General features: G+C 40.8%; 1 protein-coding gene across 15 annotated transcripts in view; it reads left to right on the forward strand.

Moving 5' to 3' along the window:
- mark3a (MAP/microtubule affinity-regulating kinase 3a) overlaps window positions 1–25,127 on the forward strand; it is a 67,807-nt gene that overhangs the window by 10,190 nt on the left and 32,490 nt on the right. For all 15 annotated transcript variants that reach the window (XR_014593428.1, XM_083924456.1, XM_083924448.1 and 12 more), the window contains exons 4-7: window positions 11,463–11,511; window positions 15,021–15,086; window positions 19,508–19,578; window positions 21,251–21,307. Coding sequence is in view for 14 of the 15 variants with exons in the window: in XM_083924456.1 (XP_083780582.1) it covers window positions 11,463–11,511; window positions 15,021–15,086; window positions 19,508–19,578; window positions 21,251–21,307 (243 nt within the window). In the remaining variant the exon portion in view is untranslated. The remainder of the gene's footprint in view (window positions 1–11,462; window positions 11,512–15,020; window positions 15,087–19,507; window positions 19,579–21,250; window positions 21,308–25,127) is intronic.

Consider the following 25,127-nt stretch of genomic DNA (forward strand, 5'->3'; position numbering starts at 1 on the left):
TGCATTCGTGGAGGAGATGATTCAGCTCAACTGTCCCACTTATAGAGGAAAACTTTGCATTCAAATCTCACCTGAGGCCTACATTTAATAAAGACCAACACATACTCACTCAAATCCTTTCAGAGAATCTGATGTGAAATATTTTGAGTTTATATTTTGCACCAAGGTTCACAAGTTTTTACACGTTACATATTTATTCACATATGAATTTCACGCAAAAATAGGCTTTACCATGTGGTTATTTCATTTAGACTATTTATTTATTTGTTTATTTAATGAATTACCAAAAAACATTGTGAAGATTTTGGTCATATCAAGGGTTCGTACAGTGCTTAAAATGCTTGAATTTTAATGTTGTGTTTTCAAGATTTGAAAAGTGCTTGAATTTTGGATAAAGTGCTTGAAATGCTTGAAATAGTATTTGCATTTCTTTCACAACAAATGGCCATAGAGTAGAAATAAAAAAAGTCAGAGCCTGAAATGAAAACGTGAAATAATCATTTTTAGTATGTATGTGTATCTAGAAATATATTATTTTACCAAGGCTATAAGGTGCTGGAAAAGCTTGAAAATGGACCTGTAACCTTTTTCCAGCTCATGCTGCTCGGTTGTCATGCGACTGGGAGGGAAAGTTTTGTTTTTCCTTGTTAAATGAACCAAATCAGGAAGTGGGTTTCTTTAAAATGCTAATTTTTCAGGGAGTGAATGCTTCCCTTTTTTTTGCTACTCCAGTGAAAAACCGTTTCACTTTTACAGTTTGAAGTCAGTGAGCTGTAAACAAGCGTGTTTGTGTGTGTGTGCACGTGCGTGTGTGGTGTTTCGGGGAAGTCAGAGGGATATCGACTGCAGCTCTGGAGGCTTTTTTTCCCTCATCAGACAGAGAAGAGGGGATGGGGCAGAACGTGGCGGCGGCGCTGGCTGCTGCTGCTGTTGGTGGTGGGGATGTTCAGCCGCCACCCGTTGCTCGGCTCTTCTCTCCCCTCGTCCCCTCTCAGCGATCAGCTAGTGGTTTTCCATCAGGTTTTCCAAAAGGCCCCATTGATTCTGGCCTTTGTATCTCAGAGGCCCGGGCCCTGTGGCGTTGGCTGTGACACGACGCTGACAGAAAAACACTGAGTCATGACAGAGCGCTGTTCACGGCGAAACACAAAGCACAAGGCTTTTGTCTGCGGTCCTTGTTGTTTTTAGGTTACTGCTTTGACACAGTCTAGGAAAAGAAAAGAAACTGGAATTTGTCAGGTTTTTTTTCCTGCTGCTCACCAGGGATTTAGATCCCTTTGAATGTTTATTTTAAGGAACTGGTACAAAAGAAGAAACATCTCAGTAATTTTTTTCTAGTACTTTTTCATGATTGACATTTGAAATAGTCCCATTTCTGTCATTTCTATTTATAGACTCGCTCTTCTTTCCTGGTTGATGAGTTGGATGTTCAGAGTTGAAGGAAATCCTGACATGGATTAGATTTGTGGATCATTTTAAGGTTATTTAGCTCAGTATGACACTCTGTACTGTAATGTCTGCCACATGTCTGTACGGTAAATATGAAGATAATGCCAAGAACTGATTAGCTTAGCATAGCATACAGTCTGGACTATAGAAGCCACTGGTCCTTGACAAGAAATGGTGCAGCACGTAACCCCCCGTAAACCACAACATTTACAGTTTTTATTAATGTTTGCTATTGCGAGTCCTGAATTTTCATATCGACCGCTGAACAAATACAGAGAATAAATGCTGTTGAATTTATTTTATTATCGAGTTTGACAGTCACACTTGAATATAGTGTTTTTTTTAAGGTTTAAAAAAGTGCTTGGATTTTGAATGAATAGCTTGAAATGTTACGTTGTATGTTGATGGCATACGTGATAGAACAGAGAAAAGAAGCTCTCCATATTTGAGAAAACAGCTGTGCTGGAAAAGCATGAAATGCTTGAAAAGTGCTTGAATTTGTATTCGGAAAAGGCGAAGGAACCCTGCAGGCAGTCACAACTGAAAAAGAACATGAATTAACTACTTTTTAAAGAAGATTTTTTTCATTTTTATTAAGTGGTATCGTATCGTGCATAGAGTAACACAGTATCGGAGGCACAACTCTAAAACAAACAAGATATAACATATAAATCAGTAAGGTGCTGATTGATGTATTTTGTTACTTTTACCCCTCGTCAAGACCTTAAACACATCATCTTCTACTCTCGCACTCATTTAAATATATGCAGCTGTCTGCACATTATTACAATTTACTACACATTTTAGGATTTTATCATTATTTTAACACTTTAATCATTCAACTTTTATCACGTTTTCTTAATTTTCATATTATATCGTATCTTATTTGATTTTATTGTCTGACGGCATGTTTTCTCCTTTGGTTTATTTATTGATTTGATATTGTGTCTTTCTTATCTTAATGTATAAAGCTCAAACTGTATCAGAGCCTGTACGATTATGAGGGTGAATATTGATTAGTGTTAAGAAAAACTGCACAGAAAGTTTGTCTGCTCCTTTGATTTTGAAATGCTCAGACAAAACAAAACAGTTGTTGTCGCTTTCTGTGGGGACCCCAGGAAGACTAGCGACCACTAGGTGGAAGCTAATGGGGTTCAAAATAAAGAATAAGACAGAACCGGTGTAGACGGTGGCTTCAGTCAGTTGATGTGCTGTTAGCAGTCTAGATGAGGGGATAGACGAAGCCAGGCTAGCTGTTTCCCCTTGTTTCCAGTCTTTATGCTAAGCTAGGCTAACCTCCTGTTGGCCCTCGCTTCAATTTGAACAGACAGATATGAGAGTGGTATCAGTCCTCTCATCTAACACTTTATATTCATATAATCAGGATACAGTCAGGATTCAGGTTTAGGGGAGTTTTGAGGTGATGTGGTGTTTATTTTTCCCTGCTCTCCTCTTTCCTGCTGCTGCTGCTGCTGTAACAGCCAACCTGCATCAGAGCCAGCACCGCTGCGATCTGACCTCTTATGTAACGGGAAGAATTGGCGAGAGGCTGACAGCGGGAGATATTGTCTCTGAAGCCTAAATGTTTATTTTCAGCCTCTGTTCTTAATAGTTTGGAGGAGCTGATTCGACGTGCACATCTGTCACTGGCTCCTGGAAAACGGCTTCTGCTCTGTTCTTCTTCTCTGTCCTGATTCAACCGGCTGAGGGCTTTTGTTGTGATCCAGGTCAAAGGTCAGGGAGGGAGAGTGATACTTGGAAGTCTTGATTAAATGTAAACAACCTCTGCTCCTCGTGCTGAGCTTCTGCTTTTCATTGAGTGGCCGTAAAACCATTTTCAAACTGTAGGCAGGAACACCTCAGAGGTGTCATAAGAATGATTAATGTAACAGGTAATTATTCGATTTAAAAATTTTTTTAAAACAAGTTTGTGCAGCATGCTGGTTGCCTCACAGCCAACACCAGCAACAACATGGAGCGAGCACAGACTCAGCTGTATGGAGGTATTCCACCTAGTTCAGTGAACTGAACTACAGAAATAAAGATACAAATCTACAAATTATAATATGTTCACACGTTAACGATAGCCTGTGCTACGATTTTCTTTTATTGAAAAAAAATGGACGTAGCCTAGTTGTCGAGGTCCGTTCTCTCAACTTGATCCAATCATATTCGCCTTATTTCCTCTTACCAAAAAAGGGCACGTATGTGACGTTGGTTGAGGGAGATGCGTCCATCTGGCTGACTGAAGTGCCAGTGGCTAGCTGTCACTCAAGAGGCTGCGCCCCTAATTATTCATGAACTTTAACCTCCAATAAAATAAAAACTAGCCTGGTACAAAATAATTCACCCCCCTCTGTATGTTTAGGTCTTATCTCCATGACAACACAGACTAGAAGGTTGTTTTGTACCAGGCCTTAAACAGGTTTTATTATGCTGTGAAAACGGCCTGTTTAACATGGGGGTCAATGAGAAACTGCTCTATTATGAAACCTGCCCCTTGTGGACAGTGGATTTTTGGCACTTCCTTATTACCCTGACTCTTGCCAGATGAATTTGGTTCCTCCTTGCTTCAATCATACATCTGGGATCGCTCCATTAGAAAGTGATTTCAGGAGGCTGGGCCTTCTGAAGTCCTTGCATATAATTGGATAAACCACTTGTCCGTCATCATTATTGACTTGCTACTTCAACCGCTAATATCAAAACCAACCTGTGACGCTGATGAGAGCGACGCAGGGAAAAGCCAAACAGAACAGCCGACATAGTTTCGACCAACAAAAGCCTTCAGAGCCGTTCTCTGTGTTCTTTTAAAGAAGAAAGATTCTCTAGATTGGAAACACGGAGGAAACGGCAGCATCGATGTTGACGCCTGCTTCCTCGATGCGAGCCGCCATTATTGTTTGTCTGAATCACAACAGTCGCTTCTCTGCTACATCACATCTATAAAACCCTGCCCGGCGGTCCTGATTGGCTCGACCATTTTTTGCGGACCCTGAAATACCTCTGCAATGGATCGATCCCAGATGGTTGAGTGGAGCTATGCGGAGTCAAGACAGAATTAAAGTCATCTGGCGATAGTCAGGTTACTTCCTTATCGGATCAACCAGAAAATTACTGTGTTGGGGCTTGCTGCAAACCTCCTACAACATTTTCAAATTTTTTTTTTTTTTTTTTATTGAACTGCAACTGAACTTGTTGAAATATATCCAGTGACAAGGGGTAACAAATTGACTTATTACGGCTTATGACTTCATGTTAAGGGTCCACAAAAAGCATTAAATTGGCCTGTTGAGAAAATTCAAAAACTTGGTGCTAAAGTTTGTTTGTACGCAGGCCAATCCCAACGAGGCGTCTCATTATTTGTAGCCTCGTCTGAGACAAAACCGGTCTTCTGTAAAGTGTCCTCAGCTTGATTTGAAGCAGTTAATTTGAAGTGTTTGTTCCCTCAGGTTGATTTGTTTCTCCAGATGGGAACAATAACATTCAAGTTTTACAGGGACCAAGTAAATGCACTGAGAAGCTACTCTCTCTCTCGCTTAGAAAGCTGAGCTCAACAAAAAACTGCAGTCTGGATTTTTTTCTCTTAACCGAAATAAACACTGGCGGTCAGTTGTATCAGGAAAAAAAAAAGAAGTTGCACAGACATCCATCGTTAGCTGATGCTCCTCTAATCCAATGTGTTGTGACTCAGCTCAAAGTCTCTGACCTGGTAGGATGAAAGTTTACCAGAAAAATGTTCAGTAAATGATCTAATGGTGAGCCCATGGGATTTTCTTTACAAGCCTCACATCAGTTGTAATTAAGGCAATTTAAACAGGAAAATGCAGTTTTCCACAACCTTTCTGTCATACACAAGCCAACTGAAGGTGTGAGTTCACCCTCAAAATGTGTGTCATTTTTCCTGAAGGTGCGTTTGTATTGATCACAAGACAGATTGTGTAACGTGGTGGGGGGGTGTCATTGCATCACTGCGGTGGTATGACTGGATCACCAGCAGGTTTCCGTCCTCGACCTCATCGTTGTGTTATGCCGTGAATCATCTTGTGTTTTTCCACTAATCCTGTTTACTGCACAACATACCTGGCAAAGTATTCCCATGCACTCGCTGGTTTGTTGTTTTTAAAACCTACCCAGGTGAAAAAAGGACTGTTGGATTTTTAAAAAAGAGGTATTCATATGCTTTTCTGAGACTGACAACATAACTCTCTAGCAATCAGCAAAGAAAAGTTCCTCTTTCTTCTGTCACACAGTCCAGATTTACAGTATTCCTCTGTAGTTTGTGAGCGCTCAGGAGAGTATTTTCAGAATAATGATGGTCATAGCAGGATCTCGGGCAGTGTAATGACAGTGAGGAGACCTCAGGCTCTTCTCCTTCTCCTCCTCTTCAGCAGCCAGACTCGTCCTGGCTCATTTTGTTAACATGGTTTCCAAACCAGTCGACCCCGTCCTGAAGGCCTCGCTGACTGCAGCTCATAATTAACCCTTCCGTCGTCTCTAAAGCGGGAATGAAGAGATTTATTATCTCCGTACCTCCCAAAGCTGGCGCTAACTGCAGGATCCTGATGAGACACACAAATATAATGGTCGGCCGATATTACTTTTATGTTATCCAATATGAAAACCCTTTTTTTGCTGAATATATGCTGCAGAAAACTATGCTTGGGCTGATTTAGAAATGTTGACATATAGCTCTTCAAAGCTATTCTTGCCTTTCTGGCATGTCGCACTTAAAAAAGAAATTGAAAATGACAAGCTCCGCCTCCCTCCAAAGCCCCGCCCTCTCCCAGCTGCCTGACCTCTGACATTCAAAATAAGTCCCCTCAATATTCATAAGGAATACAGATTTTTTTTATACATTTTTGAAAAATGTATTAAAAATACATTGATTTTCAATCAGGATTCCAGCGTGGCGGCAGAGAATTTCAGCGTCTGGATGCTGCGTTATCACATGTGATGCTGCGTTCTAGGATCAGGCAAACTAAAAGTATCTGTCCAGCAGAAACTCCGTCGCCGTGTCATCCCTTTTTAGCTCCAGATGATACTGCATTAGCTTCCGCCATCTACCACGCTGCAGAGAGGCGCACGACTTGCAAGCGGTGACAGCAGTAGGCAACTGGAAGGTTTGCTGCAACCATGACAGGCAGGAAGCTCGGCCAATCATATTATTCTGACCGAACAAAATGATGGGTCATACTTCAATCAGAAATATATGAGAATTGAATATTGTTGAGTTTCAACACCTGGTGGATTTCTTTTACATTTTAGTGTGCCATACGCTTATTAGGAGCATTTTAAGATAACAAAAGAAAAGTAAGGTAAGAATAGCTTAATGTATTTTAAATTGTCAGCAGTTGACTAATACTGAACATATTAATTTAATTTGTATTTATTCTTTACTTTCTCTGAGTTCATTTCTAGAATTGGTTGACACAAGGATCCTCTCAACAACAAAAAAAAAAAACTTCTGTAAAAAAATCTTGATTAAAAGTTTCCCGGTATTACAACTGCTTTCTGGAATAATAGAGCCATTTTAAATTCCACACATTGTACACTTTACCTCCTGGACAACTATGCAGGCTCACAAATTGTTTCTTGCTTTAAGCCTTGAATGTTTAATATTCTTTATTAACATTGCACAATCGGTGCACAATCCACATAGATAAGATCTATTACCATTTCAATTCAAATATTCACTTTATCCGACGTAACATTTGGTAAGCAGTCAATTGTTTCCCTCTGAAATCTGTATCTGCCTCAAAAACCCATAGTGGTGGGGCCGTAGTATAAATTACTGCTGCAGAAGTTCTACTTATTATCTTTGCAACTATTTTATTTTAGTTTTTTACGCTACTTTCTGAACAGAAACAGAAAGTTTGAGACTGATGACACCCCCCCTTAGTAGAAAAGATGTTAAATAGACTGGAGTATATTAATAATCTCATAAATATATAAAAGATTAATGTCTTAACAAATCTTATTTTGTCAGATCATTAGTGGTAAAAGCCTAAAGATCTCAATGTATCCGATGGTGTAGAACGAAGAAAAGCAGCAAAATCCTTCATTTTGAGAAGAAATGTCTGGTGTTCTTACAAAAGACGTAAAAAGGTGATCGAAACTGTCATTGATTCATTTCAGATTCTTTATTATCAAAGTGAGTAAGACATCAGAGAACTAACTCAAGGAAGAAAATATTAGGTGTAACCGCTTTACAGATTAAATGATTATTATCTTATAAGCAAGTAAAAACGGTGAGCATTTGGTGTTTACAGCTTTAAATGTTTAATATCGTCATTAATGCAACTATAGTTTGACAGTTTTTTCAAACAAAATAAAGAATTTAAAGCTCTGATGCTTCAGTAGTGTTTGCATGTTCTGCTGTGTGTATTTTCTGGCTGCGCAGCCTCTCGATTTGTTTGTCAGAAAGCCAACACCGTGCCTACTCCCTGTGCCTCATGAACATTTTATGTTTTTATGGCAAGAGGGAGGGTGAGGTGTAGTTAACAGCGGATCAATAATAAATAGCACTCAGTTCTTTTTTGTGCCTCATACAGTGGAAGACCAAAAAGCACTTTTGGCCGTTACAAATCTGCTTGTCTGGTCACTCTGAATGCTGATGGGGAAGAGCGCGTGTGTTGGCTGAGTGTCCTGTTATTAGAGCCGAGGGCGGAGATGTGATGGTGCATGTTTAACTTCACTCCGATCCCCTTTTCCTCGACCTCTCGGGCCGGTTTGATCCGACGCCGTGCTGCAGGGAATCCTGTTTTTGCGATTATGTTTTCGTTCGGTGACAAAAACATCAGGCTTCCTTGACAAATGTGTTGACGTTGGCACAGCGCAAAGGCTGGTGTTTGGGTTTCTGAACTCATGATCTGCTCTTATGAACGGCAGTGTTGACAGGCCAACCTGCTTATGGGTTTCCTCCTCACCAGGAATGTGACACAAAAATCAGACCCCATTTAAAAAATTCATGTGTGCACAAATCTGAACATCCATTTCAAATTAAATAAAACATTAACTCTTGCTTTGTGACATGAAAATACCTCTCGATAATTAAGTGCATACTGCTGTTGAATGATTGTAACTGAAAATAATAATAATAATGTGGTATGAAAATAAGATCATTCTTTATGATTATAATCATTGTAATCTTTAGTATAATAGCAGCAAAAGAGGAAAGTGCAAACAACAAAAGCATCAGTAAAAGGTCCAAAATATAATAAATAGCTGATAGTTAAAAGGTTAAAAGTCAAGTTCAGTTATTAGAGCTGGAGGATACGGCCAAAACCTTCTGTCCTGATGTAGGTCGTTTCATATCTTACTGCGAAATATATCATGGGAGAGCATGTTTTCTGGTAATTCAATAAATAGTCTATAACCACATGGAAATACTCCTTTGTGGATTAAAAACGTGCCAAATGAAAAGTACTTTTGAGTATTTTCTCATTTTATGAAGAACTTTAGTGCAAAATGAACACAACATGCAAAGATCAGAACGTAAAGCTTCGTCCAGATGACGTAAATATTGTAACGCAATTCAGTTTTTTGACATTATGATTGAAACAGAAAAATATTGATACGACAGACACAATTTTTGACAATATGAAAGTTCCTTCTTCTAGAAAATAACTTTATCTCAGTATATCCTGCATGTAAAATCATACATTGTGTAATTTTTATCTGATTGAACTGTGCGGAAAAGGTTTGATTATAAAGCAAAACTGCAGTTTTCAAATGATATTCCCTCTGGTATTTCAGATAGAACATTTTCTGAGAAATTTCAGATAATGTGCTTGTTATTGTCAATGTAGGCGATTAATTATCGTATTGAATTATCTCCCATCCCTGTATGGTTTAAACATATGGTATGATCACTTTGAAAAGTATTTGTTAATCCGTTTCCCCTTAATTTTGTTGTGTATTTCGTCATTAGGAAAAGGGAGAGGTTAACTGAAAATAGTCCCCAAAAAATCTCTGTTTACCTAGGGCGTGATCACACTGTCCTCCCGGACCACGACCCGGACTTTGGGGTACTTGTCCCCCCTCCCTCTCCCCCCCGCGCCCCAGCCCCGTTTGTACTCACACTACCTGGTCCTCGGCCAATGCTTCTTGCTGTCCATACGCCTTCAAGCCGTAACACGTCACACGCATTGATCGCGTGTGTATGGCTTTGTTTACAAATCTTTCCACAGACCTCGGAGTTTTTGTGCGTCTTGTCGACTGTTTTTGAATATTTTCATCCGACCAAATCTGCAGTAAACACAACGTGAACCTTTCACCACCATTGTTGTTGTTGTTAAATGTCCGCGCATGGTCCGTCCTTCTATTTACATGTCCGAACAGGCGGACATAACGCTACTGCCATAGGGCTCGTGCTCGTACACGATCGCACGCTCGTGCTCGTACATGTGCAAACGGCTCCGCTAAAGCCCACCTCTTTCAAGCGGGCCGTGGCGGCCCAGCTGGCCCCAGTTGAGCGCGGAGCGGGTGCACTCACACTACTTAAAGGTACTAGACTTTAGCTGAAAAAACGGTTTTGGCCGCGGCCAAAAGGACAGACACTACACTTCTACGCTTTTACTAATGGAGTTTAAATAATGTCACCACTCTCGTTTAGATCCATGATCATACCCAACAGATGTGTCAATGTCAATGCGATTAAACAGATTTTAAACCTCTTCCAACTCGACTCCTGATACCGTCTGTCATTGCAGCCGGGGGGCGACTGTAACAGAGTCCATCTGCACTTTCTACAGTGAAAAATCACCAATAAAGACGTCAAAACAAAAAAAACTATAAAGTGAAACATTTTCCTGCATCAATCTGATCCGAAATTGGGGTGAAAATGAACATCTGCAACCAAGATTACCTGTTTCCCCAATGTTAGCACGTAGGGACATGTTCAAGGATCTACCAAGCTCTCGTCACTCCTCAAATTCTTTTCTATTTTTAAGTTTTTTACCCACCGAGGGGCAAATTAGGTTTACCACTCAAAGGGTTTGTACGGGTGCTGGAAATGCAAACTTGAATTTTATTGTGGTGTTTTCAAGGTTTCAAGTGCTTGAATTGTTCTGTTATATGTTGATAGCATATGTGATATAACAGAGAAAAGAAGATCTGCATATTTGAGACTAAAAACAACATTTTCTGACATTTTTGCATGAAAACTTACTTTTCATGATGAGCAGATGGTCAGAATAGTTGATTATATTTCTGTGGAGTTAGTTTTCCTTTCATTTGTCGTCCTTCTGTAGAACTCTGTCTCAAAACTTCATGTTGGTTGTTTATAAGACGTTAACATCTTATTTAATGTGATGAAGTGTATACTGAACACTCAGTATTATACTGTATACAAATATGTAGTTTACCACAGCTGTAAAGGTGCTGGAAAAGCATGAAAATGTGCCTTGAAATGCATGAAAGGTGCTTGAATTTGACTTTGGGAAAGATGAAGGAACCCTGCAGTCACAACTGAAAAAGAACACGAGTAAACTACTTTTTAGAGTATTTCGATTTATTTTTGATTAGATTAGATTTTTGTTTATTTTTACGAAGTGGTACATCGTGCATAGACTCACACAGCATCGGAGCACAGCTCTAAAACAAACGAGATGTAACATTAATCAGTGAACTTTGGAGGTGCCGGTTGGTGTATTTTGTTACCTTTACCCCTTGTCGAGACCTTAAATGCAATAATAAGTTTACTGAATAGTGAGTATTGTACCGTATACAAATATGTAGTTTACCACAGCTGGAAAAGCATGAAAATGCATCTTTTAAATGCTTGAAAAGTGCTTGAATATGACTCTGGAAAAGGTGAAGAAACCCTGTTCTTATTTTATTTGTCAGTTAGTGTGAGTGCTGTCTCGAGTTCACCACATCTAATATATATATATATATATATATATATATATATATATATATATATTCCTTATTAAGTATTATGTTGAAATGTCAATAACTTCTTGAATCTCAGAATTAACTATAAAAATGTTCCTTTTCTTTCATTTCAGCTTTTCAGAGAAGTTAGAATAATGAAGATCTTGAATCATCCCAATATAGGTAAGTGGCTCTTTCACACATAAATCCAGTAGAACAACATAAACAGCGTCCTTTCACGAGTTTCTAATTATGTTTAAATATGAAGACTTGGATGTGGGTGATGTCGGATGAATGTCTTGTGTATATGTGGAGAATTTCCAGACCCAAAAAATGAAGAAAATGAACTGTAATCATTTACATTTGATGAGGTGGGAGTTTGCTGTCTGGACATGAAGGACTCTGACCTTTGACCTTTCAGTTACTGAACCAGCAACATGCCGCCAGCCTCTTATTTCATCAGCTTGCTTGAGCATATTAACGCTGCTGTTTCAGCTTTTTTTTTTTGTTTAGTTCCTTTTTATGTAGTTTTTGTTCACAGGAGATTACTGAGAGTTCTTTAAAAACAGTCCCGGCAAGTGTGAAAGTTTGTGTGTATATCTCAAGAAAGCTCAAAGACTTCTGCTAAAGGAAATTGAAATAATGTTTGTTAATTGTCCCTCAGTGGAGGATGACATTAAAACTGTCTTTCTCTCCACTTTGATTTCGGGGGATTAGAAAATGAAGCTTTTCTTTTGATCGATGAACAAAACTGTCTGTCTGTCTGGAGCGGCATAAACTTTGCCAGCTGCAAGAGGAAATAACCAGCAGACACTAATCCACTGCAGCAACAAGAAGCTGATATGACAAAGACCTCAGTTGTCGGAGGGTTGAACATGATCGCAGCAGAGATGAGAAATGCTATCATGATTATTTACATCATCAGTTCGTCTGACTTGTAGTTTTTCCATCTCTTCACTAAATGTTTGTCAAAGAAAGAGTAAAAGAAAAACCTGTCACAATGTCCCACAGCTCACAAATATATATGGGTTAGTTATTAAAGGGATACTTTGGGTTTTAAGGTACTTTTCCATATTTCAGGCTTTCCCGCAGCACTGTACAGCTTGGGCGGCCACTCAATCAACACTCGCCTGCAGCCTTAACTAACGTCTTCCAAAAAATGATATATAAACTTTTTTTAAAAATCAGTGTGTTTACAGGCAGTTTAAAAACACGATTATATTTGGATAACAGCAATAATCCAATTTCTCAAGCACCATGTAAACTCCGTACCTCGGGTAGAGTTTTCATACCCCGGTTAACAGGCCAAGATAATTTCTATGGTAACCGGGGTATTCTTGCACGTAAACAGCGTTATACTTTGTTGGTTATAACTGCCCCTCCCCACTCCGCGGCAGTGGTTTCTGAACCGGAAATGGACTAAACCAGGAAGCAACGGTGTGGAAACAACGTGAAAAAAACAACAACACAAGCTTTACCTTTAAACCGAGGGAGGACTTTGCCATGGCAGCTAACATCACTACTGAGAAGATTGATTTGGACAAAGGTGAAAAGGGGAAAACAGCCGCATTCGACCAGCTGTATGTTGGTGGAGCACCGCCTACTGTACCGAAGGTCGAGTTACTCCGTTAATTTCACATTCAACCCTCTCCCATGGAAACAGGGGGAACTTCAATAATCTCATTATGGGTTACTGCTGTGCATGTCAAAGCAGTTGCTCTGTCCTGTTTTCTCCCTTTCATTCCAAACCATGACCAACGCCACTCTCCCTTCTCTGCAGAAGGCATTAAAAAAAATATCAAGAATTAAAAATTGAAATCTAGTATGCGTCCGAAATATATGCCTCTGAATCATGTGATGCGTCCAAACAGCGGCATGTTTCCTTTACAGCGTCCACGCTACGAACCATAGTTGGGAGTGAGCAGGTCTCATCCTAATAACCCGGCTCGTTGCCGGTAACTTGTGTCCAGTGGTCCGGGTTAACGGAGCCAAAAAAAAATAGAGAGGCGGCGGTTACACACCGTTCACACCGTAGACTCAGACTGATTACCACACTACACTTTTGTTTACACTAACCAGAACACACCTGTCCCACTACATCACACACACACATTTTGCCAGTAAGCTGCCAGGGGGAGGCTGAGATTACAACATTACAACATTCGTTCCTGGTACGAATCCCGGCTGGGGCGCTTCTGTGTGGAGTTTGCATGTTCTCCCCGTGTCTGTGTGGGTTTTCTCCGGGTTCTCCAGCTTCCTCCCACAGTCCAAAGACGTGCAGGTGTTTGGTTAAGTGATGACTGTAAATTGCCAGCAGGTGTGAATGTCAGTGTGAATGGTTGTCTGTCTTTGTTTGTCTCTATGTGCCCTGTGATAGACTGGCGTACCCCGCCTCACGCCCAACGTCAGCTGGGATTGGTTGAATGTAGTATAGTAGATTGCAGCAGTCTGGTCAGATGGCAAAAAAGACCTGTCACAATGTCCCAAGATTATTAAAGGGATAGTTTGGGTTTGAGGTACTGATCCATAGTTGGTGTTTAGATGATGGTTTGGGAAAGCATGCAGTACTTAATGTACTTTAAGCCCACAACCTCACTTAAAAAAACATCTGAAATATGGGCATAACCTTTAATATCACACAAGACTACAATGACAACAATACAGTAATAAAACAGTACTGTGGTTGAGTTTGAAATATAGTAAAAGCAAGTTGTAGCAAAGAAAAGCAGCAAATCCTCACATTCGAGAAGCTGGATTGAGCGAATATTTGGCTTTATTATCATTAAAAATAAGCTCTTTATCTAAATAGCTGCTGATTATTATTTCTCTATCAAGCAACTGATCGATTAATCAACTAATTCTTTCACATTTTGTGATGTTCATAAGGACCAACACGCCTATAACTATAATAAGTCTGCTGATAAAAGGTGTTTTATTCTCCTTGTTCATGGACTTATTTGAGTGAGTTTGTGTTTGACACTCACTCACTCACTCATCAGAAAAGCCTGCCATGGTGTGTTTGGTTTTGGTAAAAGGGATTCCCCGCTAATTAGTTTTAATTTCCTTTCCCCCGCATTTCATGATTTCCTCTGCAGAGATGTGATTATAATTACCAGAGTGATCGTAAGCTCTCACCAGCCCGAGCACGCACGCACGCACACACTGGCGCGCGCACACACACTGGTGCGCACACACACTGGCGCACACACACACTGGCGCGCACACACACACACACACACACACACACACACACACACACACACACACACACACACACACACACACACACACACACACACACACACACACACACACACACACACACACACACACACACACACACACACACACACCATCTCTCCTTCATTGTCTTCCATCCCACCTCGTCTATATTTACCAGTGCAGCCGCTCATCACACTTACTCCCTTTTTATGTCTTTGAGCTGAACACACTGCAGTATAAAAGAAAAAATCTTTTGGACTTTGCGGTAAATATTTAGCGCTGCTAAGCTCAGCTCGATGGCGTGCTCACATGGTCACGACACACAGGTGCTCTCTCTAGGTGCCTGTTTGAAAACATGTTTGGCGTTTGCATCCATGAATTTGTTACCGTCTTTGTCTGAATGTCCTCCATCTTTAGACATAATTGAATATATAATGTCCTCTCTTTCTTTCTCTCTCTCCCTCCTTTAGTCAAGCTTTTTGAAGTGATCGAGACAGAGAGGACACTGTACCTGGTGATGGAGTACGCCAGCGGAGGTGAGATTAAAATGCATTTTAAACTTTAATACTTCCCTAAATCTATAAAGGAAGCTGCCGTCCTCACACTGAAGGGTAGAGGTAGACTGAATGTGTTGTACAATGAAGAGCAGACAAAGTCTGTTGTCTCCCATCATCCCAAGTATGATTTATTAAAACCAAAATGTGACAAATGTTGGCGTTAATAATTTACACACGCTGGGAGCTGCATATAGTCTCTACTTGTGCCTGAAAGGACAAATGTAGAAAAGTGGGATTTACAGAATAATCCTGACGTCAACAGGGAGCTCAGTCCAGGACAGCAAACAGGCGTGGACAGGGAGTAGAAAGTTGTTGTTTGGTAGGCGTGGTGTGAGGTTTGACCCGTGTTCTGGATGTAAGAAGGGCCTGAGCCATTCGCAGCGCCTTGAATCGGATTTGAGGCAGGTGCAGAGGAGCGGAGGTGTAGTGTCAAAGAACTTGAGCGGCTGCTTTCTGGATGAGCTGCAGGGGCTTTCTGGCGGCCCAACCAGGAGGGCAGTTGCAGGAATTAAATCTCTTGGATCCTCATAACCTGCACCCTAAAGCTCAGTTCAGACCAAAGATTCCCCCTGAGACAAGTTGAAACTTGTAACGTGCAGGTCTGCAACGTTCTGACACCTAGCAGTTTACACCAGTGAGACAAGGTGAGACGGTGTGTCATCTCCATAGCAACGCCTCTCTGTACTTCCGTTCTAACCTCCGACTTTTCAGGCTAAGCTGGATGTACTGTAATTTGAGGCATTATAAAATATAAATGAGGAGGGAGACCGTGAGATACTCTACAGCTGCATTTATAGTTGTGATGAAATGGAAAAAGTAACATTTCATTTCCGGGAGTCACTGCTTTGTTCTGGATTACAGCGCTGGCTCTCCTCTGTCTCTTTAAGGTTAGGTTCTTTAATGTCCCCAAGGGGATAATTGTTTTCACACAAGTCAGTTCCTTTACATGGCAGCATTTAAAAAGGCACAACACATGGACATCATGTACAGATAACTAACCCTCTTCCCACATATCCCCAGAACAATATACAGACATCACATAGCCATGATCATATTTTTGTTTAGCACTGTGATGGCTGAGAGGACAAAACTTCTTTTAAAATGGGCTCTCTATCTATCTCTATCTCAATCCCTCTCTCACACGCACGTTGCACCTCCGTCCATAACTTCCATTTCAACCAGTTGACAGTTTGTCAGTGACTTGACCAGCAGACTTTGCTAAGACTTAATTGACTGTTGAATCAGATGATGTGCATAGATGTATAAAAATGGACATAGCCTCTCTGTCAAGGTCCGTTCTCTCAACTTGATCACGATCGTTCTCATCTACTGGAGTAACCATCTTGTTAGACTTTGCCTCATTTCCTCTTACAAAAAAAGCTTTTTGTCTGCCAAAGCCAAGATACCATCCAGTTAACAATACAGAACATCCCGATTCTCTTTTACAAGCAAAAAAACAAGTTATATTCAACAGGAAACTGGCTTTTAATTTTTTTGTCAGAGCGCCCGTCTTTAACGCTTTTGCAGCCTGAGAAAAAGAAGCAGAGAAATCTTCTATTTTCTCCAAATGTGAGCTGCCACAGTGAGTTACTTTTTCCAGTTTTCAAATGGTGAATTACATCTTGTAATGTCTCATTAATTATGAAAATTAAATTTTATTTATCCCTTTTTTTGTCAGTAACAATAAAAGTCTTGGCGAGGCAACATGACATTGATTCAATATCTGGATAGCACTTCATAATCAGCACCATTTCAAATGAAAGTCAAAGCACACAATAAACAGAAGGAAGGTCATTTGCATTTTTGGAGGTGGGCCAGCCTGTGACCATTTAGAAGTAATGACTGTAAAAATTTTCAGCAGGTATCTGTCGTTTCCTGTTATTCCTCCTGGCAGACCACCCAAATAATGTGTTATGCATATAAATAGGATTTGCAGCCCAAGAGTGATTTCTCATCTAATGCGGCGTCACACGCACGCACGCACGCACGCACGCACGCACGCACGCACGCACACACACATGCAGAGAATGCACATCTTGTCATTGATTTCTTGAAAAGGTCACATTCGGACCGCAGAGCCAAAGCAAAGACACGACAAACTGTGAAGAACCTGCTTCAGCCGAGAAATCGCATCAGGGTCGAGACGAGAGCTCTGATCAGAGGCCAATTACGTTAAGATCCCAAATGAAGTAAATCTAATAATATAATTTCCAGTTTGGCTTTGATTTCTCTGGAATTCAAGCAGAGTCTCAAGGCGACCCTCCTCAGCTCCATCAAGACATGTGATCCAGGGCTGCACGGATCTCTGCAGGAACATTTCAGTCACAGACGTGGTTATGTAAAGATGTAATGTTCTTGCTGACCTGTACGCTGTGGGTAAATAACATTAGGCAGTATCAACAATCATGATTCACTATTATATTATTTTAATTTTGTTTCTAATGTCAATATGAAACATGTCAAATCAAAGAGGGCGCAGGACTACTTCCTGGAGGCTACTTTGAAGCTCTGCTCCATCTTTGATTTTACGTATTTTGTATTGATTTCAATGGAAGAGACTTCTTTATCAGAATAAATCAAAGACTAAAAATTTTTTTAGTGATGGTAATGTCCGCCGTTTGGTCTTTCACTTCCAGACAAAAAATATCTCAACAGCTATCGAATGTTTGTTTTTTGTCAGGGGCAGAATAAAGTAGATCCTGATGTGCTCTCTGAGTAGCTCATACTGGCATGTTGTTGTTGTCGTGGTGACAGGGGAGGGACTTAATCATTACGTAAATCACGAAGCTGCCTACAGGAGCTGGGTTGGTCCAAAAAAGCACTGTGCTTTCTGCAGTTAGTGCGGACCCAGGTCTGATCACGTACTCACCACAAACGACCCGCACCAGTTTGTTTGGAAGCGGACCGAGACCACCAAGTCTACCAGGTCTTGTTACGCTTATTTGGTCCACTTCTGGTGTGCACCCGAGTACGATCGCTGCTTTCCCATCTGCACAGAGGAAACGTGGCAAATGAGGAAACACACTCAACTTTGATACAACCGAACTAAATAAGGCTGAAAGCGTCCTTAGATGAACATGGTAAACCTTTATCTGGCTGTGAAGACGTGACGGAACACCCTTTCAAAATATGATTTCCGGGTCCAAACTGCCTTAGTGCCATGTTCCATATCTGAGTTTTGAACAGATCTGAGTTTATAGAAGGCAACGCAATTGTCATTTTACCTCTTTCTTATCGATAAAAAAGATGTCTAACCGACGAAAGAGGGGATCGTTATTGTTCACATGTTCGGCCGTTGTGTCTGTTTTGTTTCAACAAAGCATTTGAACCCGGAAAACGTATTTTGAAAGGGTGTTACGTCAGACTTCACAGCCCGATAGTGCACTGTAACTGTTAGCTATGTTTTTAGCTTCGGGGCTAGCTTCCTTCACTTTAACATGCAGGTAACAAACAAGACACTGGGGTTTGTCTTGAGTCTTAAGGAGCTGTAGCATTTGTACACGACAAATAAACTCTACACATACTACTCTGCTGCATCCACAACATTACTGCTAACCTCATCCTCTGTCACACACACACACAGTAGCTTAATGTCGTTGTCTGCAAGTGTTTTAAACTCCTGACACAGACAGACAAAGCGTACAGAAGCAACGTGACCAGAAATGACAGCAAAAACGTATCTCAGCATACTTGATTCAGATTTGTACTTCTTCTCTTTTATGTACTTCCTCTCATTTCTAAAGCGAGGTTACACTTTTGTTGCTTCTTTTCCAGCTTTGTTCCCTGATCTCACCCCATGTGCAGCACACTCTTTGCCCTTTTACTCTGACATGCACAGTGTTGGCTGCCACCTTCTGCCTTTAGCAGCTGAGTCAGAGAGCAGCAGTAGCAGAATTGTTGCTTTTCTGGAGATCTGAAGTACAGAAACGTACACTCTGACCGCCTCTGCAGGTCAGCACCGAGAGAGTGGGAGTTGTTTCCAGGATCCAGGAAAGGTGGGGGAGGCGTTAATGTTGCTTGTTATTTTGTTTAGTTCCTCTTTTTTTCGCCTCGGTATGGACACACACACACACGCCAGCCACTTGAGTTCAATTAGCACATGCGCGAGCGTAGTCACGTTTTTGCTGGAGTGTGGGCCGAGGGAAGAGCTCCGGCTGCAGCTTTGTGCCTCAAGGAGAGGCTCAGTGTGGAGGAAGCAGCACCAAGCTCGCCTCAATATGTTTAACAAACGCCCTCGAACCATGCACATGGGCCAGCTGCTCAAGAAAAGTTCATTGTGAAGTTATTTTTATTTGCTTATATATAAGTTGTGACTCACTTTGTGTTTTCTTTCATTCTCTTGTCTTCTCATTCATTGTTCTCTCTATCATCCTCTTTTCTTGTCTCTTACTCTTCTGCAGGAGAGGTGTTTGACTACCTGGTTGCACACGGACGAATGAAGGAAAAAGAGGCCAGGGCTAAATTTAGACAGGTACCCAGCTTTCTTCCCCCTGCAGTGTTCTGGTTTCACACCTCTGCTCCCGGCTCTCTTCCTCAGACAGGTCGCCGTCCTCTCTGTCCTGCTTCTGGGACAGAAACGTCTCTTGTTGACCTTTTAAAGACTAATAAGAAACGTCAAACCCGCTACTTACCCCATCACTCTTCTCTCAGTGACTGTCTCTCTCACGCACACACACACACACACACACATGGTGCAAAGTCATGAATTACTATGTGTTTGAGAGGCACCAGATTTCCAAATCAAGACATTTCTGCAGCTATCAGTTCGTCAAGCTATAGAAAATGTGTCGGCAACAGTTTTCATAATTGTTTGTCAGGCGAAAGTGCCAAACATTTGTTAGATCTAGCTTTTTCAAATGTGAACCTTCATTTTATCTTATTGTAAATTTAATTGAACTTTGCATTTTGAACCGTTGAGGCAATTTGAAGAGGTCACATTGGGTTTACAGAACGTGTGAGAAGCATTTCTCATGAACATATCATTTACTAAACCAGTGGTTCTCAAACTTTGTTCAATAATATACCCCTATGAAGAAAGAGTTTTAGTAGATCCCAAAAGAAATGTAAGTCTGTACAGATAATGGCCTCTTGGATTAGAGGTGAAACATCTTCCTAGACAAATAAGTCCAATTGCTTTTGACTGAAATTGCTTTGGGGATAACAATGACCTGGACAAATGAGAACATTCACAGGCTTAGTTTTAGTAGAAAAAAAAGTAAGTGAGCTGTCTTGATTTACTAAAGAACTTTGAAAAACACTTAAAATGCAAAAAAACACCTGTAGTACTGAGAATTACCACTAGGGGCACCAACGTTTGCAAATCAAGAGCTTTCTTAATACATTTGTGTATTACAGAAATATTATAAGCACTTACTGATGCATGAAAACATCTATTCAAACCTGCAATGCTTTAATAAGAAAAAGATGATTGCTCTCAAATTTGGTTAAAAATCATCTTCAAAAGTCTTAAAAAGAACATTTTTGTTCAGTGATTTGTTGAATAAAAATGTAACTTTTTCCACTTAATAATCTAATCCAGTCTTCATGTGGACAATAAATAACCATGATACAGTTTTAATTTGACATTAAACTGGAGCCCTTTTATAGTATTTAAAGAGGGTTTTGCCCCGATTAGCTCTCTGTTCCTGCTTTTTCTGATGGCAGCAACATTTTTGCAGCAGTGTAGATCTGGAAATATTAGCTTCACCAAAAAAATGGAGCAAAGCTCCAATAACTTGATACTCCAAAATCTGTTAAGGCTAGCAGCAGGGTTTCTCCACCTAGCTGGAGGGTGTGGATGTTTTTAGTTTTATAGTCATAATAGTGTTGCGTCACCACACTGAACACCTCGCTCCATTTAATCTGGAGCTGAAGATGCAAAAAATTCAAAGTGAACATTGTGAAGTGGTTTCTCCCCCTGTGTGCTCTGATATTCACGCTGCCGTTACAGCAGACTGTGGACTGAGGCAGATAAATGTGCCCCGCTCTCTCACCCCGCTGGTGTCTTCACCAACGCGTTAACGTTTTATCTTTCCTGTCAGTCAACCACATCTGCTCCTCCTCCACCACATCCTTTATCACAACCTGAGAACACACTTTTTTTTAACTAAACTCTCGCTTGTCTTTTCTCTGTCCTCGTACAGATTGTATCGGCGGTGCAGTACTGCCACCAGAAGCACATTGTTCACAGAGACCTCAAGGTGAGTTCAGAGCAGCCACACCGGCTGGAAAACAGAAAGCTATCATCTTTTTTTTTTTTTTCACTCGACAGAAGCTTCAATCGCAGCAGTATGCAATGCAGCTACATGAGGGGTTGTTCCAAAGAGCAAAGTGTGCGGAAACCATCAAAAAGAAACATCGCTGTGTTCTCTGGAGTTCAGGGGCGGTATTAACAGAACATTTGATCTTAGCTCTAAAGGCGCACTCACACTCTCTGTCCGTACCGTGCCCCGTGCTTTAGGGTACTTGCCCCCTCCCTCTCCCCCCGTGGCCCAGGCCCGTTTGTACTCGCACTACCTGGGCCTCGGCAAATGCTTCTTGCTGCCTGTACGTCATCACGCTGTAACACGTCACACGCATTGATGACGGCATCGCGATGCGTTTACAAATCTTTCCATAGACCTCTGAGTTTTTGTGCGTCTTGTCGACTGTTTTTGAATATTTTCATCCGACCAAATCTGCAATAAACACTCCACCTCCGCATCACACCAACGTGAACCTTTCACCGCCATTGTTTTAAATGTCCGCGCATGGTCCGTCCTTCGTTTTTCTATGTCCCAACAGGCGCACATAAAATGAAGTCAGAAACGCCGTAGGCCTCGTGCTCATGCTCGTGCTCATGCTCGTACACGTGCGCACGCTCGTGCTTGTACATGTGCAAACGTGCTTTACAAAAGCCCACCTCTCCCAAACGGGCCGTGGCCGGCAAGCGTGCCACTCCTAGGCGCGATACGGTTGCACTCACACTGGTCAAACGAACTAGACTTTAGCCGTGAAACGTGCTGGGGCACGGTATGGATGGACAGTGTGAGTTCTCCTAAGGAGCACTAAAGGTTCTTAGCCTCTGAGACCAACTTTTCCTAAGGAGTGGGAGAGACTCCTAAACTAAAACTAGAGGTTGGGGTTGACCTTCTTGCTATGAACGACATCATGTTCATACCTTCTATTTCGCCTCTGGGGTCTGGATAGAACATTTATCGTCTGGAGCAGAATCCTCCTGACCGACAGCTGAGAGATGCCAAGATCGTCTGAGCTGCACAGCTGCATTTTTCCTGTGGTCAAACAGTGGAGAGTTGTACCAACTTTAATCTGCGGTGATGTTGGTGGTTTTTATTGGTTGGTGATGTGATGGCATCCCTGACCAACTCTACCACATTCATAATGCCATCTCCATTAAGGCCATACCTTTTTAAAAGCTCACTATCATTTAATATCTCCAAAATCTTGACTGTTGGATCCTTCCTTATTTACTCTGAGTGACCTAGGAGTTCTCCAGAGGACGTTTTTACAGATTTAGGAGCTACCTTTAGCACCAACATGCTTTGTGAATTACACTTCTCTTAAAAAGTTAGGAGTCCTAAAATTAGGAGTGAAACGCCCCTTATTTTTTAAGATAGTTACTCCTACATCTGGAAGTTAGGACCTAGTCTTAGCCTTGAGATGTTTGGTGTATACGACCCCCGGCCTTTTTTGGAAGTGCTTTTAAATTAAACAACCAAGATGAACTCAAACATCGAACAATCACAGGTTATTTAGAGTTAAAAATGTATTTCTGCAGATTTTTATAACGTACATAAGTAAGCATACGTTTTTGGCAAGAACACATCAGATTTTTTTTTTCAAATGTCTTAACAAAGTACAAGCAGCAAAAATACACAAAGACATTCCTGAAATGAGGTTTGGGCAGTATCTCTCTATGAATACCTTATTACTACCATGACATTTTACCGGGGTAAACAGAATATCGCATTATATGAGAAGAAAGGATAAAAGATAATATTCTTAAAAAAATATTCTTACACCTTTTTTCTGAAAACTGAAACTTTAAATCACAAAACCAAAACGATGGCTACCGGAGCAGGGTCCAGCGTTCCGAATAGAAGGATTTCTGTCGTCTTATCGTTCGTGAGCGTGTGTTTGTGTGTGTGTGCATGTGCTCTATAGAGTGTAAAAATAAGTGCAATCATAATTGTGTAACAGCTGCAGGGTGGAGCTACTTGCTGGAGTGATGTGAGTCGACCCACAGACGGGTCAAAAAGTGACACAGCTGCGTTCAGAGACTTATTAATAACTTCCAGAAACATTGAGTGATATAATCCACCTTCTCTCTACCCCTCTTTCTCCTTCTCTCACACTCAAAATCAGAAAACTAAGTAAATCTTTTTATAATTGGGCAAAATAACCTCTGTCTTATCATGTTATAAAACAAAAGAAATTCCATTTTCTGTTTCATTTAACTCTGGTAAAAGTAATATTGAGTGCTTCTGTATCAACTAAACGTCCAGTTTCAAGGGTTAGTTGTGAAAGACTGCATGTACTGATGCATCTGTGATATGCACATGATGTTATTTGTTAGTTGTCAACTATTAAATTAATCACAAACTGTTTAGATAATTGTTTTGAGTAATTTTTCCTCTGTGACTGTAAACTGAATATCTTTGAATTCAGGTCAAAACAAGACATTTGAGGATGTCATCTTGGGCTGTTTAAAACATTTTATAGACCAAACTGATCTTTCATTTGAGCATTAGATCGACGATATCCAGGAGTATTTGGGTGCTTTATGTGAAAGATTTTCTGCACATTTCCTTTCTCTGCTGCAGAAAACATCCTATTTAAGATTATAATCATTTGCATTATAGAACTTGAATGAATGCACATTATTTATTAGTAGTATTTATGTTTATCAGTTGTCATGTGACAAGTTAAAATGTGCAGTGTCTCCACCTTTTTAAAGCTTATTACCTCTGACTCATATGGGACAGAAAGGTCACAGAGTAGAGAGCTGACGTCAGTGATGCATGTTTTATGACTCTCATCCTAACTCTCATATTCCCACGGATGATTACAAAAAAAGCGCTGTATATGCTGTTAATGAGGCTCCACTTTGCCCTTTTTCTGTTTCTCTCCCCTTTGATTTTCAAAAAAACGCAACAAAATCCTCTAAACCACTCACGTGTTCTGCACCGCCATCCCCCATTGTGGTGTAAATGCGCCTACTCCTCCATTTCGTGGCGCCGCTTTACTTCCCCGAGTATAAATATTGATGCTTCCTGTATTTTTAACTTACCGTCGCTCTTCGAAGAGGAGCCTCGTGTCTGTGCCGCTCGTCTAAACTGTTTCCTGTGCGGAGCTTCATGAATGATCCATGAGGAGGGAGGGCGTGCACGCGAGTGTGTGGAGGGCAGGTGTGTGTGTGCAGAAGCAGATGATGAGCTCCGTTAAAATGTAACTACGGCCCCTCAAGCTCGTGGGCCACTCTGCTCTTGTGAGACTCTCGTGGTGTCACCCGCTGAGCTTAGATGTGTTGTTTGTTTGTTTATTTCTTTATTTATCATGGTCAGTGTTGTTTACCCCTCATGGTTTAGTGGAAGTGCGTCTTCTGCTCTCTTTGCTTCAGCTTTCTAATTAGTCTTTGGCCTGCAGCTGCATGTGAGCAGATGTTTGGGTTGAAATCCTCGCCTGTGTTTTCAACACGTTCATTCACAAAGGAGATATTAACGTTTTTTATTAGAGGCGACTATCAAACACATCACGATGAATATGAGCATTATGTTCAGCGGAGGAGGGGTCGGATTTAATTGTTTACTTCATCCTGCTCCTCTTTGAAAATGCAAGTCGTCATTTGTGTTTATGAGAAATGTGTTTATTGAGTTTGTTTAGGTTTATCATTCATTTCTTTTTTTTTTTTTTGGTTTTGGTTTTAATCTTCAATCGATCAGTCAAACAACAGAAATGTAAAAGCTGCTGTTTTTAAGTCATTTATGGAGCAAAACTGCAAAAAAAAACAACCAATTAGAT

Source organism: Echiichthys vipera (assembly GCF_963691815.1).
Source record: "Echiichthys vipera genome assembly, chromosome: 12".
Taxonomy (NCBI): Eukaryota; Metazoa; Chordata; class Actinopteri; order Perciformes; family Trachinidae; genus Echiichthys; species Echiichthys vipera.